The sequence below is a fragment of the Poecile atricapillus genome, chromosome 21 (genome assembly GCF_030490865.1).
Source record: "Poecile atricapillus isolate bPoeAtr1 chromosome 21, bPoeAtr1.hap1, whole genome shotgun sequence".
NCBI classification, from domain to species: domain Eukaryota; kingdom Metazoa; phylum Chordata; class Aves; order Passeriformes; family Paridae; genus Poecile; species Poecile atricapillus.
This window is the reverse complement of record NC_081269.1, coordinates 2898437-2917038: the sequence shown is the minus strand read 5'-3', so window position 1 is coordinate 2917038 and position 18602 is coordinate 2898437. Positions and strand designations below refer to the sequence as shown.

Here is an 18602-nt window from a genome sequence, read left to right as displayed (position 1 = left end):
CTTAGTTGCACAAATTTGATGCACACTCATCTATTTTCCATCTGCAATAAAACCAAGCACAAAAACCAAACCATTCTGAATTTTCCAGCTATTTGTGTTACTATTTACTGAAGGACCATCCATTCTGGTGTGGCAATTTGGATTTCCAAAGAAATGCAGTAATTTCTTCATCCAGGGCTCTACCTTTAGCCCAGGATTTGCATTGCACCATCCCCCAGGGCACCTGAGGCCGCGGTGACTCAGGGCAGAATGGGAGGGTGAAGGGAGCAGGAATGTCAGCAGGGCTTGAACCAAATTCACCACTCCAAATTCTCCCATCAGCAGTGCCAAGGGATCAGCAGGATCCTCACACAAGGATCCTGGGATTTCTCCTCTGCCTTAAAAAGATGTGGCAAACTACAGAGCAAACCACAAAACTCCAGTTCTGTGTGTCTGGGAGAGATGGGGATTTCACATTAACTCAGCAAAATTTGATTCCATGGACACAACAGATGCTGTTCTGCTGGAACTCTCTGATCCTCAGCCTCCAGAGCCATTTTCTCTCTATCCCAACCCAGAGATGCTTTGTTACTTGACTCACTGGAACATTATTCCCTGCAAACCACAGACTGCACACCAGGAATGTTTTGGATGTGCATGGAAGCAAAATCTGACAGACCAACACAAAGAAGAGAGACATAAACTCCTTAGTGCTCTGTGCTGTCTAAACTCTCTGTGATCCCATTTCCCCAGCTGTAGGTTGGATCATCGAGGATTTCAGCGGTTCCTGCTCACCCTTTAGCACAACTGAAAGAAGCTTAAATGATTTTTTGGTTTGAGCTTCTTAAACCAAAGGCATGGGGGAAGGACACTGATGCATTCCAACTGAAATACTCTTTGAGAAATGGAGAATCAGGGCTGTGCTCACAGGAGAGTAAAAAAAAAAAAGAACATCAGGGAGGTCATACACCAGAAATTTATTTATTACCAAAATCTGGCATGGCCTAACACACAAGGAATGCACAGTGAGCACCCTTACCTTTTATTGCAATGCAGGTCATAAATAGGAGTTTTGAACTGGATGGACTTGACCATCTCTCCTGTTCTCAGGGAATACAGATCCACACAGCAGTAGGGTGGGCTGGTGCTGAAAGGAATAAAAAAAAAATATTTTAATGGAAATCAGGATATTTTAAAAACTGGGGTTTAATTCTTACAGCCTCCTTATGTTGCTTAGCATGCTAAAGGAAAAGTCACAGAACCACAGAATTATTAAGGTTGGAAAAGACCTCCAAGAATATCAAGTCTGGACCCAGAATTGCAGCAATCCCAGCAGAATCCTGGAGAACAAAGGGTCAATATAAACCTTCTGCATTAAGGAGGAAAACTGAATTATGAATTCCACAACGGCCATCAACCTGTGTTGTGCAACTGATTATCAAACACTTGGTTTCTTTTACCACCAGTAAGACTTTGGAAGTTTCAAACCACATCCTAGTACAAAACTACTCCTCAGAGTAACTCTCTCCTCCAGGGAGGACTTTCCCCAGAGCAGCAGAGGAAAGCCCTGCCTTGGGCTGATGGAGACACCTCACCCAGAATTTACATTACATTCCTGATGGAGTTTTGTTTGAACCGTCCAGATCTTTCCAACTGCTTTGTGTCACTTTTATCATTTTCATATAAATAAAAGCTTTAAGGCCATTTCTTAATAAAAAGGCTGAGTGGGAAAAGTGCTGAGTGTTCGATAGGGCCGAGGAAGGCAGTGGTGGAAACCCTTTTAGAGGCTGAGGAGAGGCTTTGATGTGGCAGCTCTGCTCCACAACACCTTTCTCCCCCTCCAAGAACGCATTAAAACCTTGGCTATTTCTAGGTCAAGGAATATGAAGGAGCACAAATTGCCAGCTGTACAAACATATCCTGAGCATTGGTAAAAGAGGGTGTTCCCCCCTGCCCGTATCTGTTTTATTTTACAGACTTTCACACAATTCCTGCCCCAGCACTCGCTTGTCTCTTGGATTGCCTCAAGCTGCTCGAGAATTTTCTGGAAAGCTGGAGGACAAATGCCAATTTGTTTACCCCCAATGCCTCAAGATATTAAAGTGGTTTATACAGTAATGTATAATATACAGTAAAAGCACAGCAAGACAGCTGTCAGAAAAATAATAGAAAAAATAACTTTTGACATTTTGCCCGCTGAAATTTTTCCCAAAATATACATTTTTCTAGGCTAATAACTAGAGGGTGCAATTTATTACTTCAAGCACTTCAAAGGCCCTTCAAAAACACCTTTAAACCAGTGAAACTCAAGTCAGTTCCTTCACATTAAAGTCCATTGCTGCTCAAAAACACAGAAAACTACTGCAATATCTATGTACAAACTTTTTAAAATTAAGTGATTTAGTATCTTTAGCAAATTATAATATTGATAGAAGGGGAATTTCAAAACAGAAATCTACAAGCAGATATAGTTAAAATTATACCAATTAATAGTGATTACTATTTTCATATCAGCCTGTTTTGAACAATTTTTCTAATTTATGGGTAATAATTCTCTCACTGAAATGCATAATAATTATTATTATTATGGCTTAATTATTATGATCTCTTGGCTGATCATGGTAAGACCATCCTACCAATGCTTTTGTCAACCACACTGGGTAAAAACTTGAGTTCAAATGCCAATAATCAAGGAATGTCATGGAATTCCAGAATTCCACACTGGGTTGGGTGGGAAGGGACCTTAGAGCTCATCCAGTTTCCAGGGACACCTTCCACTATCCCAGGCTGCTCCAAGCCTTGTGCCCTGGCCTGGAATATTTCATATGGGTAAGTCAGAAATACTCTGAAATTCTGTCACAAATTAAATAATTGTCAATTAATCCCATAGGTTACCAACAAATATTCATTATGTATCCTGATTGTTCAAACAACCACAGAGAGATCAACAACTTCTTTAAAGGTAAGGGACACAAATCCACCAACAAGTTGAAAATGTGGCAATAACAAATGTACAAATACACTCAGGCCTTTGTATCTTCTCCTGTTTGAGAAGATGCTGCAGTGCAGGGATGGAGGGGAAACAGCAGATGCCTCGTCCAGCTGGCACTTGGTGACATCTGTGCTCGTGCTCCACGACAGCATCACCTCCTCCCAGATGGGTTTCACCTTTCCTGCCTGGGTCCCACCATGGCAGGAAAGCTCTGTGCAAAATGTTTGCACAGAGACAAACACACCACTCAAAACACTTGTGCTATTTTAATGAAAAAAAAAATGTAAAAGGGAGAAGAATGATGGAATCAACATGAGGCCAATTTTTCTGTGCCTCGAAGGCTTTGCTTTGTTGCCAAGGGTTGATTTTCCTCCACTCTGCCACACGATGAACATCCCACTCCAAGAGAGATGAACATCAGTGACAGGTTGGTCTCATGAGTCTAGAAAGGAAAAAACAGCTTGGAGACGTAAAACTGAAATAAAACTTTTGCTGGAAAAGCTGCTCTGTATGAAACATTCTTTATGTGAGGAATTTCCAGTCAATTGTGGTATTTAATAAAATCATCTTTGGCCAATATCACTGCATTTTACACCACCTTCACAAAGTTTTTTTGAAACTCAGCCTAAAGCACAGACTTTTTTTTATTAATTACTTTTGGTGCCTTTAAGAGGAGACAAAAATATTAAAACTTACACTGAAATCCTATTCAAAGTAACTAATAGATCAACATAATCTCTTACTAGGCCCAGCTTTAACAACCTGAGGATTAAAAAAAAAAATAGAATTTGCTGTAAATATTAAGTTGCTAAGAGCTTGAAATTGAATATTATTTCCAAACTTGTAGAAACAACAGATGAGAGAAAAGTGACAGCAATTCCAAGGAACTGGCTGTTCAAGGTATATCCAAAGGATCTGCACAGCAAACTACTCCACAAAGTTATTTTTTTAAATTACTACTCTATAAAGCATCAAATCTAGCAGTAAGTTGCTGAGAAAAAAAGGCTATTTCCATGTGGGAATGAGAAGGATGCTGACAGTGACCCAAGTTTTTAATCAGCAGAGGTGGTTACAATTCTCCTGTTTTACCTCTCTGGTGCTTCACAGAAGGGGAAGAGAAGCAAAACAAAACCAGAGCACAGAGTTAATTAATTGAATATTGGAAAAATTCCTGCCTGAACCTTTACACTGCAAAGTTGAAGCATGAGATTTGATTATGATCTTTGTAGCAATATTATGAACATGGTGAGACCACAAAGGCAATTCTGTTCTCCTCAAGGGCCCTGAAGAAGGTTTGCTCAGATTAGCAGATTTCAATTCTGGAAGGATCATCTTCTCTTTCCAAGCCATGCACAAAATGTCCCAGAAGCTCAAAGAAATGATTTTTTACCAAGCAACCTAATCTTGTCTTAAAAGACTTCGACCAACAATGAGTCCTCTATTTTTATGGTGACTGGTTCCAACATTTTGATCCTTTTATTTTTATGAAATGACTTCTTAGTGCCTGATAGAATTGGTACATATTCCGCTTTTTTGCTTCTATGTCTTTGTCAAGGACACAAAAAGGCTCATTGCCTTCAGTTATCTTTTGCCAGTAATCACCCAGAGCAATCCAGGCACCAAGAAAGTGAAAAGAAACTTTTAAGCCTTAAGTTGTAAGGTTTGTTTTCCAGGCCTAGCATTAAACTCCTCTAAGCCCTCTTCAGCAGGGCAATTCTCCCCTTCTTTCTCAGGGATGCATAACAGAATGAAAACTTGAAAAAATAATAAATTCACCACTGCAGAAAGAGCTTTCATTAGGACTTTCATCATCTAAAGGCTCTCTGTGTCCTGTCTTTTCATGATAAAAGCTTGAAAACTCCATTCTGTAAGTAATTTTCTAATTCATGGTACTTAACAGATTCATTCAGAATCAAGAAAAGCAGCACAAAATTTCTCAGAAAGTGACACTTCCCCCAAATATGTGTGCAGCACTGAATTACAAAGCAGCAGAGACATTTTAAGTGCACCACAAATTGCAAAAAGCATGGAAACACTTATTTCCAAATAAGAAAAACCTGTACCAACCTTAGACACATGTTACTAAATCTAATCCTTTAAATACAAGGGAGGGAGTTATTTGATACAGCACTAAAAGAGTTGTGTTAAACATCAGGAGATACAAACTTCACTGTTATATCTCCCTCAAATGTTTTGATCAAGTCTATCAGCCCTGGAAATAAGTTCACCTTATCCCTGTACTTCACCATCTTCACTTAAAATTATTTTTATTACTTGCCCATGACACAAGAAGTCACCAACTCTGCAGAAATCATTTTTTAATAGGTAAAATGAGTCAGGTTTCAGGCTCAAGAATCTGCTTTTTTTTTGATGATAAGGAATAGTTTTATTTCTTTTAGTTCATCATTAAGGCATTTCTTCACAGGGCAGGGTCTAACTGCTCCTGCAATGAGCCAGGAAGGACTGGCTGAAGGACTGCTTGAGGGATTGAAGGACTGCTTTCTGTCTCCTGAATAACTCTGGCCATGGTCTGTGAGAGAGCCTGAGGCTCCACAGAGTTCTCCACGGTGACTTTTCCAGTTCTGAGTACTTTCAACAACCATTAATCCACTGCTGTTCCATGAAAGCAACAACTCCCTCATTTCCCAGCTGGAGCTGAGGGGTCAGACATCAACTAGAGGGGGGAAATTTAAGACTGGGTTTCAGTAAATATTGATTATTGCAACAGATACTATGAGAGGAAAGTAAAAGGGGAATCCTCATAAATATCAGAATACTTAAAAATCCTTAAAAATGTCAGAACAGCATCTCCAAATTCCTCGTTTCAGCAGCTCTTCCCACATCCAGCAGCACATAACATGTTTTGACTGTTGTGCTCTCTGCTATCCCCTCACTCATCATCAGAAGATTCTTTCTAGGTTTGAGGGGGTTTCATTGGGTTTATTTTACATTTCAGGCCTCATGGAGCTGACGAGAGCCACCCAAGAGCCCAGAGCCACCTCGGTGTCACCGGCATGTGGCACTGCCCTTGCTGAGTGTAAAATCCTGCACAAGCTGCCTCCTCAGCTGTGGCCTTTGCAGGGACACCCGAGTGTGACACACTTTCCACTTCACTGAGACGTGCCACATGTTCCAAAACAGAGCTGTCCCATCATATTTCCACTCAGTTAATACAGGAAGATTAGCGGCATCTCCAGAGATTTATTTCTCTACTTGACCGTGGCTATCACTGAGGGGAAAGTACAGCTGGAGCTCCACTTGAAGAGCAGGATCAGTTTTTCTGGTATATTCTGGACTAGATTTTGCTTGTGTGTAGCTAAACAGGTCTTTTATACCATTTATGAACCTGCACTGGCTGTCTCTGATCATTCTGTGAACATGCACGAAACTGGAGACATTTCTGTAAATCTTCATGAACATAAGCAAAGACTAAGTTCTGACAGAATACAACTGCATTTATCATACCTCAATCAACAACTAATATTTCTGTGATCAGCTGATTAAGCCACAATCTGATGTGTTTCCTACAAAAAATACAAAATTAAAGAGTTGTCTTGCCCTTCCTACTGTCAAATGAAGCAGAACTCCCCACTGAAATAAATGCACATAATTTGTATTGCAGTAAGAACCACACAGATCTCTAAGATCATCCAGGATGGACCAAAATCAAAAATGTAGCAATTTTTGTGTATCAAGAGATAGCCACGTGTTACAGATTATGAGGAAAAGATGACATTTCTGGGAGCACAACTTTGAGGGTAGATTGATGCTGAAATACCTCAGCTCCAAGCAAATGTCACCAAGCACACGTAAAACCCAAACTGAGAATTTTGTGGAGCCACTCACAGCCTCAGCTAGACCCGGATTTTTAAAAGTGCTGGTATTTCTAACACTCCAAAGCAACATCAAAGCTTTTTTCTTTATTTTGAGGCATTTGTACTGACAGTATTTTCTGATTGATGGTATATCAGAAGACAGCACAGTTAGCACAGATGGCAGCTGATTATTTCAGCATATACACAATTATTGCACATATTTGAGGCATGTTCCTCTGCAACCTGTGTGCATTAGAAACCCCACCTGGTGTGTGAGTGAACATTCACCAACCAGCACTGAGAAAGCCTTACCTGCTACGGTTAAAATCATTATGAAGGACCAAATATTTCATCCTGTTGGTTCTTGTAACCCATTTCTTTAGATTTCAGGTTGGTTTTTTTTCCCCTTTCTGTGCTCTCCCCTCATGATTCATGAGCCTCACGGGCCCCTTGGCACCCTCTCCCCTCAGATGCCATCAGCACCAACAAAAGCCACGTTAAGCCAGCGGCTCCAGGCCCGCCCACGCCGCCATCCCAGAGCCCTCAGAACCACTTTGGGGCTCCAGCACTAAGCACAAAACCTTGCACCGACCTGTCTAAACTAAAATTCTTTTGCCCTCGGTGTCATTAACGGCGTAAGAAACCAGTGGGGTTGTGCAACACTTCATCACCTCTGCATTAAAGCAGCCTCTGCCTCCAGTTGCGTGACGGAGATCATTAGAAGATGTCTGTCAGCTGCACAGGACTCTGCTAAACCTTAATTGTTTATATGCCAGTTTATGGCTCAAATTACAATTTCTGAGGAGCTTGAAAACAATCCCGTTTCCAAGAAATAATTAGAGGGTTTTAGAGTGCGTATGAGTGAAGCTGAGCAGGAATAAGCTTAGATCTTATGGTTAAAGCACTTGAAAAGTGCTCTGAACAGCAAAGCTGCTCTGAGGTTCTGGTCACATCAGGTAGGCCAGAATGTTCCCAAGTGCCCATTAATTATATGTTCTTAGGTATTTCTTACTCTGTTTTATGACTTGAATCACAGACCACGTTCTACAGATGTGCAGAGTTCTCACCGTAGCTGAACTCACCAAAAGCTGGGTTGAAATGATGAAATAATACCTGAAAATAATTGAGGAGGCCCACGAGCAGCAAAAGGAATATTCTGCTTTTCCTAAAACTGGTCTTTAAAGTTGAAATCCTCTATGAATTGCTTAACATCAAAAATAAACTTCAGTTTATTTTATGTCCCTTCTCTCAGTGAAGACAATGATGCAGCCACCTCCTCTAGTGGAGCACTCTTCATTAAATTTGGAGGAATTTCCTAGTTAAAGGTGATTGAGATTCCCAGGAGGAATTACAATTGCTAAGGAAAGGCACACAGGAACACAGCATTTTCCCCAGAGAGTCACCTAACACAGCTGATGCTGAAATGGGAGATGCACTTGCTCGAATTGTACAGGCAAAATTGATTAAAACGTTGTTTTATTTTATTATTGTGTCACTGCAAAATATTGTCATTAAAATGTTCTATTAATCATTTGAATCTTCATTAATTTTAAAAATAAGTCTGTGAGAAACCATCCAAAAATGTGTGAGGGGTCTCCTCAGGTGATATTCTAATACTTTACCTAGTCAGAATTAAAAGAAAGAAGGCATTAAGTGAGATCTTTTTTTAAGCACAGTCCTTACAGTTTTTTCACAAAGCATGAGCCTTCTAAATCTCTATTTTGAATTACTGAAGAAATATTTACTGAGTTATTAATTGAAATTTGCAAATTTAAAATTTAAAGTTACTAAGATACATTCATTCTGTTAAAAAAAAAACAACAGAACTAAAGAAAAATAATAATGATATCAGATTTTTAAAATCATATTTAATTGTCTTTTCTTCTACTTTGGAGATTTAAAGGGAGCTCATCCATACATGAATGGTTGAGCTCAGCAAACTCCCATGATATTTTCTCTGTATATTAAACATTTTTGAAGGGAAGGAAAGGAAAAGCACAGGAAGGACTGGAGAGAGCCCGTGGTAAGGGAGAAAATGGTATTTAGATTCAGAGTTCAAATACTGTCAAGTTGTAGGGAATTACTCGAATGGCAGCAGTTGTGTAACAACACAGAAACAAGGGCTGGAAGTTGAAGCAGTTTACAATCAGCTGCTCAAACTACGAGCAAGAAGTGACAGCACTTGTTTAGGAAAAAACAGATTAAAGAGCATCCTCTGTGAACCCACTGGGATCTGATGGCTTAAAGTGTCCTCAGGAAAAGAGAACAACTCCAATCATCCTGAAATTTCTGCTTTCCAATGTCCTTTAAATCCTTTCTACAGTATAGAACACAGAAATAACCCTAAAACATATAAGAAAATATAATCCTCAACTGCTCTCGGGGTCTGTCACATTGATTTATAACAGTTATTTCTAAGACAGACAAAAACACACAGATGCAAACAATTACTCTATTTTTGTAGGCAACAAGTGAGGTGGGTGGTAACTGAGAAATTTTGAAAAATCTTGTCACAATATTCCGTTTTTTCTGAAGTAACCCTCAGCACACAACAAACGCTCGCCACATCAGAGACTTTCCAGGGCCTGAAGGGCCACTTTGATTCCAGACCGCTGCAGGCATTAGTGGGGACGTAATTAGGGTAAAAAGTTCAACCACAGTTCCATGTCTAGAGTGCTGCCAGAAATAAATTTCCTCTCATTCACTGGTTTCTACTGTACCCTCCCTGAGAAACATATTGAAAACACATTTATCTTTGTAGAGTTTGTTCCTCTTCTAATTAACTTTATAGCGTTTACAGTATTTAATAATTTAAAGTGGAATTTAAAGTGGCCCTGGAAGCGGCAGCCCTGCCTGTAATGGTGCTGTGCATTATCTTTTCCCTGTGGTGCTTCTTTTGACAAGTTACTGGGGGCAGGTTTGTGCTCCAGCTGGTTTTAGCTGGACTTCCTTCCCTCCATCCTCTCCATGCCTTCATCCCCTCCCTGCACCACTGCACACACAGGGGTTGGAACAGCAGTAAAACAAAACTCTGCCTCAGCTCGGGAATCTGCTCTCCCAAACCTCCGCTCCATCCCGAGGATGCCTTGGAGAAGGTTTATCTTTTTACAGCTTCATAAATCAAAGCTTTAGAAGGTCAAAACTACCCATGGTTCTCACCAGCTGGTCAAGGTTTGACCCCAAATACTCATTTTCTCCCAGTTTTGATCCAAAATTAACAGTTTATTATAGTTCAGAGGTTATTTCTCACTCTAGGTTCACTGAGACAAACATTTGGAGTACCAGAGGAACTCCAGAGCTTTCCTGCCCTCGGTATTTACACATGGAAACACCACCTTATTCCATTAAAGCTCCATCTCCTGGCACTGGAATCCGTAAGGAAATTCACAGAATTACCAACAAACATCACTTCAACATCACAAAAAAATACATTTTTATAATCACAGAATCAACTTACAAGAAAAAAATGCTGGGATCTAAAGGGCTCTTTTTAAGATGGAGATTTTATCTTTAGCATGTAACAACCCCATCCAGCATCACTGAAAGGAATTTAAACTACTTTATTCCTGCCTCTCTCAGGATCTTAAAAGCTACCACACAACCTGCTAAGGCTAAACTGAATTTTCCTAAAAGAAATGAGAGAGGAAAATATTTTTCAACTGCTGGAAGGGAAGGAAGTCTCTGCAAGGCAGCTGACACCACACAACCCTGCAGTTAATGAGGCTTTGCAGTTATGCAGCAGCACAAGAACCTTCAGGACACAAATCCTCAATGGTAACAGAAATTAGAGTTTTGCCCAACTTTAGAGGTCCTACTGTATGTTTTAGAACAAAAAAATTAAATTGAATTTGCTCTCTAGGCTTGAGAGTGTTCACAAAATCTGAGTTTTGCGCAGTCTTCAATGAAAGCCCACAAATATTTCACAAACTTCATGAAATCTGTTTCACAGCGCCCAATACAATTGAAAATCACAACCATCTTGCCCAGACTAGTTTTCTATGTGATTTTAGAAAACAAACTGCATTTTCTACCTGGAGGAAGCACACCCTTTGCACAGCCCATGGCAGGGCTGAGCCAGGTGAGTCCTCACCATCAGCACTGCCTTGGCAAGGGCATTCCAGGAAAAATACTCCAGGGAGAGCTCCCCTGAGCAGTGTCAGAGCTGGGAACAAAACCTGCATTCACCAGAGCTCCTTTCCTCCTCTTGGGTGATCCTTGCAGGAGCTTTGCTGTTTGTGGCTGACAAATCATTTCCCAGCCAGCTCATCTGAAGCATTAAAAGCTACAAAAAGGACACGGAGTGGACACTGGATTTTAGCACTACCCAGTGACTTTGCCAGACCCAGACCAGGCTCGTGTGACTCTGAAATTATAACTGAGAAAATATTAACGCTTTAATTGTGCTGTTACTCATGTGAAGCTGCTTCCTAAACCTGAGCACTCCCATAAACACATTCCTGAGCTGAAGTTGGGCTAAGGTTAGCAGGATTTAATCTACAGTAGCCATGTGAATAGAGCACACGCTTCCTGAAAATCTGCTGCCAATTGATTTGCCTTGTAAACAGATCAGCAGGGGGAAAAAATGCTGGCTAGCCAAAGTTACACATTTTGTTTGCTCCAGCTACTCCTCCTTCTTTAATTTACTCTAATTTCCTCTCTCCTCCCATGATTAATAAAGATTACCTCTTGCTTCTCATGCCCTTAAATGACCTCCATCCAATTCTTCAAGTCATCCAAAATTTTCCACCACTTGATATCATTAAATTAATTCAACTTTCTAAAAATATAAGCTGGAAAGCCAACACAGGCTAGAGGCTGCTGATGGGGCCACTGCCTGAGCTCCTGCACTCTCCCTAAAGGCCTCAAACACTTTTTAATCATCTATTACTGATTGTTTAATTAATTAGACCTGCATCATTAGCCGATTATCATACTTGCCTATGTAAGATTCTGGCATAATCTGCTAATCTTTTAGCAAAATAATTTGGCTATTTGGACACAGGACAAGGGAACCAAAATATCAAATGCTTTTTGTAAAGGATGGCTTAGAGATCCAGTACCTGCAGAAAGATGGAGAAAGGCTTTATAAGAGCATGTAGTGACAGGACCAGGGCTCTGACTTCCCTGCCCCCTTCTCCCTGTCCCTGCTCCTTCACATGCTTTTATTTCCCTCCTGGAAAATAATTTTGATTATTTTCAGCTTTCTTGTTACCTATATTATTTATTGAAGGGTAAATTTGCAATCTCTCCATTTATTCTCAACTGTTTTTTTAATAATCTAAAATAAAACAAAATTATCCTGGTTGGTTTCCCTCAGAACTTCTCCATTAGGTAAAATAAAGCATTTACTTAATTTAAATATGTTGGTACATTTTCATTTAAACAAAACAAAAGTAATGGATTTTGGACCTCTCTGGTGTATTTAAAAGAGTTTTTACAGATCCAGTCTGTTCCAAACCGTGGCTTCAATAACCCATGCAGGGAAAACAGGGTTATCTTAATGTTTCACCACCTAGGAAATGCATTAATAAACACCAAACCCATCAATTAATTTTGTCTGTGTATAAAGATGTGTTTGTATTATCACCAGGAACAAGCAGGCATGTCTTTACAACCTTCCACAACCCCAAAATTTAGGCAGATATTCTTTCTTTTTTGGTTTTCCTTTTAATTTGCAAATCTTGTAATCTAAGACTGAAGCTGACTGAACCAACCTCTAAAGCAGCAGAGAAATATCAGCCAAAAAACACAATGTGTTTCCCATTTCCGTGTCAGGACTGCATCTTTTGGGGGGCTGTGAAAACAACTGTTTTGAAAAGATTATACAGAGAGTCATGGGCTGGTTTGGGTTGGAAGGGGACCCTTAAAGATCATCCAGTCCAACCCCCCTCTGAAACATTTCAGTCATTTCACTAAGCTGGAAAAATGTGACTTTTAAAATACAAAAATGTGTGTACCAGAGAATTAGATATGAGGCAAAAGTTCCATCTTGTTGATGAGTATAAAATGGTAACACACAAGAATAGAAAAGAAAATCTATTATCAGGAAATTCATCTGGGAATTAATTAATAATGGTAATAACAAAAACTTATTTGGAAATGACAATATTATGGTGTTGAAAACACGTGAGGGGCTTTTATTTGAGGAAAGCAGAAACTGCCCATAATCTTTGAATTATTTTCCATTAACTGAGGAATACAATAACACAATGAAAATAACTATCTTCAGGGTTTGTTCATTTCTCAGCTTCTAAAACAAGAGTGTGAAGGAAAATTTTTACTAAACCAACATATCCTTTACATATATAAATACACTGGATAAAAACAAAGCAGTATTTGCACCTCTAATTTATAAATAGTTACACTTACAGGGCAGGGAAGAAGAGGAAAAAAATCACCATAAACTGGTTTTTGCAAGTTAGAAATACATGTAGAAAAAAAATTCTCTTCTCTGCCTTATGTGGATTTTCATTCAAACATTTAAGGCAGGTAACATTAATATTGCAATTTACCAGAGTAATAACAGAGAAAGGTAAAGATTTGACAGTTCTTCCTTCACACACACAGTGATTAAATTCTTAATTGAAAAAGGTGTGGCACAGAATTAGTCTTACAACTGTAAGAAGATTTACTTCAACTGCTCAGCCATTAAATGGCTGTGTAGAGGATTACTCCTGAAAAGCAAATATTTTCCTGTAGGTAGAGATATAAATCCTGTGCATTGTCTGAATCAAACATAAAATATCTTAAGGGCCTCTTTTATAAGAGCAGTGATACAAGAATTCTGTAGAGAGCACAAAACAGGACTGTAAACTGATTTTTCTAACTCAAGGAAGGAGGTTTAATGTGTATTTTGCTAACAAACAGTGTGTGGCTGCAACAATGAAATGCTTGGTATTTGTGATTTATTTACTGCTTAAAAAATTACTTTTTAAGACACTGAGACTGCTTTAAACACTACACAATAATAATTCTGACCCAGATTAATATCAGAAAAGGTTAATCATAAAGTTGTGCTTCCACTGAGAATAAAATAAATTTTAAATACCTCTTTATTTATTTTATTTTGAGAGTCTCTTTTTAATTCCTTTCCAATAGCTTAAGACTTAGGAAAATATATGTTGACACACCAAAAAAAATAGTTTAAAACCACATCCCAGTGTTATTCCATGAAGAAAAAAGGAACCAAGTTTTAAAGATGTCATCTACTGGGCTTTTCAGATGGCAGTACAAATTATATATTCCTTTTATACACAAAGAACATTCTTACCCAGAAGATCCAATGCTTTTGCACACACCAAGCAGAGGCCGCTTCTCAGCAAAATTATCACATTTCTGAGCACCTGAGAAGAGGGAAAACAAAAGAAAAGAAAAAGCAAATCACTGTGTACTTTTTGTACAGTTTGTACAGTTCCCAAATTCAGGTTGAGGCCAAATATATTGAATATAACACAAAACCCACAGCTTGTGCAAGATGAGGGACAGAAATTCAAATTAAGGCAGAGCTGTGAGCAGTGAAGGACTGATCTTGACAGAGATGAAAATGAGAAACAACACAAGCAGCAAAACGTGGCTTTGGGAGTGATTTTCTGTTCATCCCACTTGGGGTTGGGATTCTGTAACTGGTAGTTCTTGTTCACTTTTCATTGTTTTTTATGAACTTGTCTGTGCTGAGGCCCTTGGCAGCTCTGCCTGGGGTTCCCACCTTGGTTCCCAGCTTGTAAAAATGGAACACACTGTGCCCAGGAAAACAGGAGATGAAATTCAAACCTGATCCATCTGCTCCAGCAGCAGCAGCAGCAGCAGCAGCAGATTGACACCTCTGAGGAAAGGAGCTCCAGGTGCAAACACAGCTCCTACAGCACATCCCATCCTCTCCCAGGGGTGCTGCAGCAGCACAGCCCAGCAGGGTTGGTTTGTGCTGCCCTGGGATCCTCTCCCACACTGGAACTGGGAATCAGCCCTGCTCTCCCCCCAGGCTCAGTCACACCTTCACCCCAGCACTCTTAAAGACGTCACACTTCTTAAAATGGGGTTTTAAGAGTTTGGAGAACTTTGCTTTACTGCTGTGTAAACAGAAATAAAACTAAAATTGAGTTTAAAAAAAAATAAAATCTCACTTCTGCTTGTAAACAATGTTTAACTGAATTCCAGGGTTTGTTTGTACCCAATTTAAATAATAAAGTAACAACCAATACCACTACTACTACCTTTCCTCCATTTTCTTTCATCCTTTGCCTTTTTAATTATCTATCTATAGGTCTGCAGGTGTGTGGTGAATAATTGAATTTTATTTTTTTTCTCCATTATACACCAAACCCTTTGATCTCTAAAGAATATTAGTGATACAGTCTGCTCAAAATTTAAATCTTAAATACTGCTGTACAAAACTAAACCATTTATTCAGAAAGGCACAACAATTAACAATATACATTTTGACATAGCAGACTGTTAATTATTAATAACTCAGGTACATGCATTTAATTTGTAACAAACACTGCTGAGTCCTCTCATCTGTACAAGGAAAACTCTTCCCTCCCACACCTTTGGGTATTTATAAAGTCAAAAGGGTCACATCAATAACTCCACCATCAACAATAGCTTTACAAGTAACCTAAACCAGCCAGATGTATTTTCCTTTTATTCCTATTATTTCAATCTCTTTGGTGAGTCAAACCTGTACTGTATGTACTGACCTGTAAATTGATAAATGAAACATAAAAGTCTTCTTAAGAGTCTTGTAACAAATTTGTTTCCTTCAATCCAGGTAACAGATGAATTCCACTTGTTCTGTTCCCAGCACTGGGGTGAAATGCTGACTACCTGCAGTTCTCATTTAAGTGCAGCCAGGATTTCACCTGAAGTATTGAACTCTACTTTTTTCCTTCTTTTTTCATTAGGATGTATTAGACACACAAATTCAGATATTTCTTTTATGGTCTAGTAGTTTAATGACAAGGAAAGGGAAAGAAGGAGGGAAAATATGAATGGGACTGCAGGGAATCAAGTGCCCAAAATCAAAAGCAATGCCAGGTTTAATACCCACAGCACAGATTTGCAGAATTTCAGCAATAGGTGCTTAAACTTCTGATTTCTGCCTATAATGACCCGAGTCCCTCAATTTTAAAAAATCCATTTTCTACTTCAATACTTTCAGAATGTAAATATTAATAGTGCAGGAAAGGATCATTACTGGGAGGCCTCTGAGGGCATTAAATCAGGTTAATAGCTGTCCCATCCATGAGATTGCACAGAGTGACATGTGTTGGGCTCTGCCACACTCTAATGGAGGCAGGAGCCTCTCCCAGGTCTGGGGTGGGATTTAATCTCCCAAGTTCTGCTGGATTAATTTTCATTTGTAAAATTGTGTTTATTTGCATGTGCGAGGCGCTGACGTTGCACACACCTGCTGCTCACAGTGTTTAACAAAATTGAAATGAAAAACAGCTCTCTAAATCCCCCCAAATACAAAAAGTATTGAAATCCTGTTGCAAAGTCTTTTTCTTAAACTCCTTTTATTCTAAATCCTTTTAACTCTGTCATATAACACTGCAGCATTTATAAAATGCTGGAAATCCTGACAAATCACACAATTAAAGTAATGAAAACTGCCCTTCCTGCCAACAAGGCACCACCTTATCTACAGCTCCATTTAGCTAAATGATAGATTTGATTTTTTAAAAACCTAACTTCAGTTAGTGTGCTTAAAATTAAAAAAAAAAAAAAAAAAAAAGGAAAAAAAAATCTCTCTGTGGCTAAATGAAATTTCATACAAATCAACATTTAGAAGTTTATGAAGTCAGAAGGTTACCCACACAAAAGCTCAAAGCAGCTTAGGCTCTGTCCTGCTGATGAAACTGTGAATAGAGACCTCAGGACCTGCTAAGGCCTCTCAATAATGCCAATAAAAACAGTAACAACACCACCAAAACCAGCACATCTTTATGCAGAATAAAAATGGAACCCAGTGGATGTCACAGGAACTCCAAAGCTGCTCAGAACTCTGGAAATCAAACTGGTTTCCCGTGAGGAGGAAACGCGCTGGGTGAATTTCACACTCTGACCTATTTAGCAGCGGGCAGAGACACCATGGAGTGGATTTTCCTGGTGTGTAATTCCACTGATCAATCCCATTTAATAATGCAGCTCTGCTCCTGCTCCACTAAACCCCTCTCATTTCCATCTTTTCCTTGGAAATCTTGTGGCATTTGTGGTCCTGCCCCACAAGGCAGCACTTGGGAATGCCCCAGGCTGGAATTCCCTCTCAGCCCAGCTGAAAGTTTCAGGTGCACTGGTCTAAAGCACCAGAAAATAATGAAATAATTATTTCATTTAACTTATGATGTGATGATGGAACACGGGTCAGGCCAAAGATTCCAAGAAATTGGGATTTTACAGTGTTGCACTCCAGAATTCTTCCCCTGCAACATCTCTAAAAGCCTTACTTGGAAAATTCCAGTCTGTAATTTCTATACTCCACAGACATGACCATTCATTATCCCAAAAAACCCCACAGAACAGAGGGAGAACACCAAAACTCAGACACACACCTGCACAAGCACCCCAAACCTTGCTTGTCCCTCGTGCAGGGCCAGCCCCTCCACCACACAGACCCTTTGATTATTTTGGCCTTTGGGGATTTAAAACCACTGAACCACCCAAGTGGCTGAACGTACACAAACCTCACATCTGCCCTCCTTCAGAAAGCAACCTAAATATTAGAGCTCTTTAAGTGTACCTGCACATAAACCTGAGTCAGCTTTTGAGGTTCAAATCTTAATTTTACCAACATCAAAGATGAGAGCAGTGGAGAACAGGGATAAGTCTGCTGCAATATTTCAACTCTCAATGGGTTTTAGTACATCTAAATTATTTTTATTTCTTTTTTTTATTCGCTTTTTTCCCCCCTTATAAGTCAATTTGAGTGAACAGTCAAATTCACTGAGAGATGCAGGGCTATTATACCATCTTTCTGCAAGCAGCATAATCTAGAAAATGGCAATAAATTAATTCAGCTAGCTGGAGGAATTTATTTTCATAATGCTGAGAAATGGAAATAGGTTTTACACTGATCTAAACTTCACCACACCAGCCTGTCACCCCTTTGAGCAGGAACTGCCACACACAGAGCTGCTCCTCTGGCTTTCTGAGTTTCTTGATTGATTTTTAAACTTTGCAGCTCCACCTTGATAAATGGGACAGCACAGGGCAAAGCAGGTATTTGGCTTGTAAAATGACCTGGAATAAGTAATAAAAAATGGGAGATTGTAGCACTGACTTCCTTCAGAAAGCACCAATATTCTGTTTTTGTAGGTGAAAGAACAACAAAGGTAACTGAAATAAAAGTATCATTGCCTCAGCACTGACAGAAAATACAGCCCCCAGCACACCTGGACACAGGAAAGAACCCTAAACCCAGCCCAGCACCCAGATCTGGAAGTGATGGAAGAGCCAAGGATGGCTCAGGGCTATTACAGCTCACAATTCCTGTCCCTAAGACTGCCAGAGTCCAGACTCAGATGTTCTCATAGTCTAAATATGAGCTCTGCAAGCCCAAAATTTGGTCACAGTGCAAACCCTCAGTCTCCAAAAAGGCCCTGTATATTGTAACTGCACTGCTGAAGGCAGTGGTAGGTGTGACCTGACCACAGAGAACAGTTGATATCTGGGAGGTTTAGCATTATTTACAGAAATGCCTCCATTTTTCATGGCCATCTCCTCCAGGCTGCAGAGCAGAACATCAAAGTGATGCTGCAGAGCTGGGCCAGCTCAGGTTGGGGGGCTCAGAGCAGAGCTGGGCCAGCTCAGGTTGGGGG

The 18602-nt window shown here is 39.7% G+C and overlaps 1 protein-coding gene across 11 annotated transcripts in view; it reads right to left on the bottom strand.

Moving 5' to 3' along the window:
- Positions 1 to 18602, bottom strand: part of BCAS3 (BCAS3 microtubule associated cell migration factor) — a 305724-nt gene that overhangs the window by 270404 nt on the left and 16718 nt on the right. For all 11 annotated transcript variants that reach the window (XR_009279308.1, XM_058854693.1, XM_058854695.1 and 8 more), the window contains exons 7-8: positions 14057 to 14129; positions 1019 to 1126 (exon numbers count right to left, since the gene is read on the bottom strand). Coding sequence is in view for 10 of the 11 variants with exons in the window: in XM_058854693.1 (XP_058710676.1) it covers positions 1019 to 1126; positions 14057 to 14129 (181 nt within the window). In the remaining variant the exon portion in view is untranslated. The remainder of the gene's footprint in view (positions 1 to 1018; positions 1127 to 14056; positions 14130 to 18602) is intronic.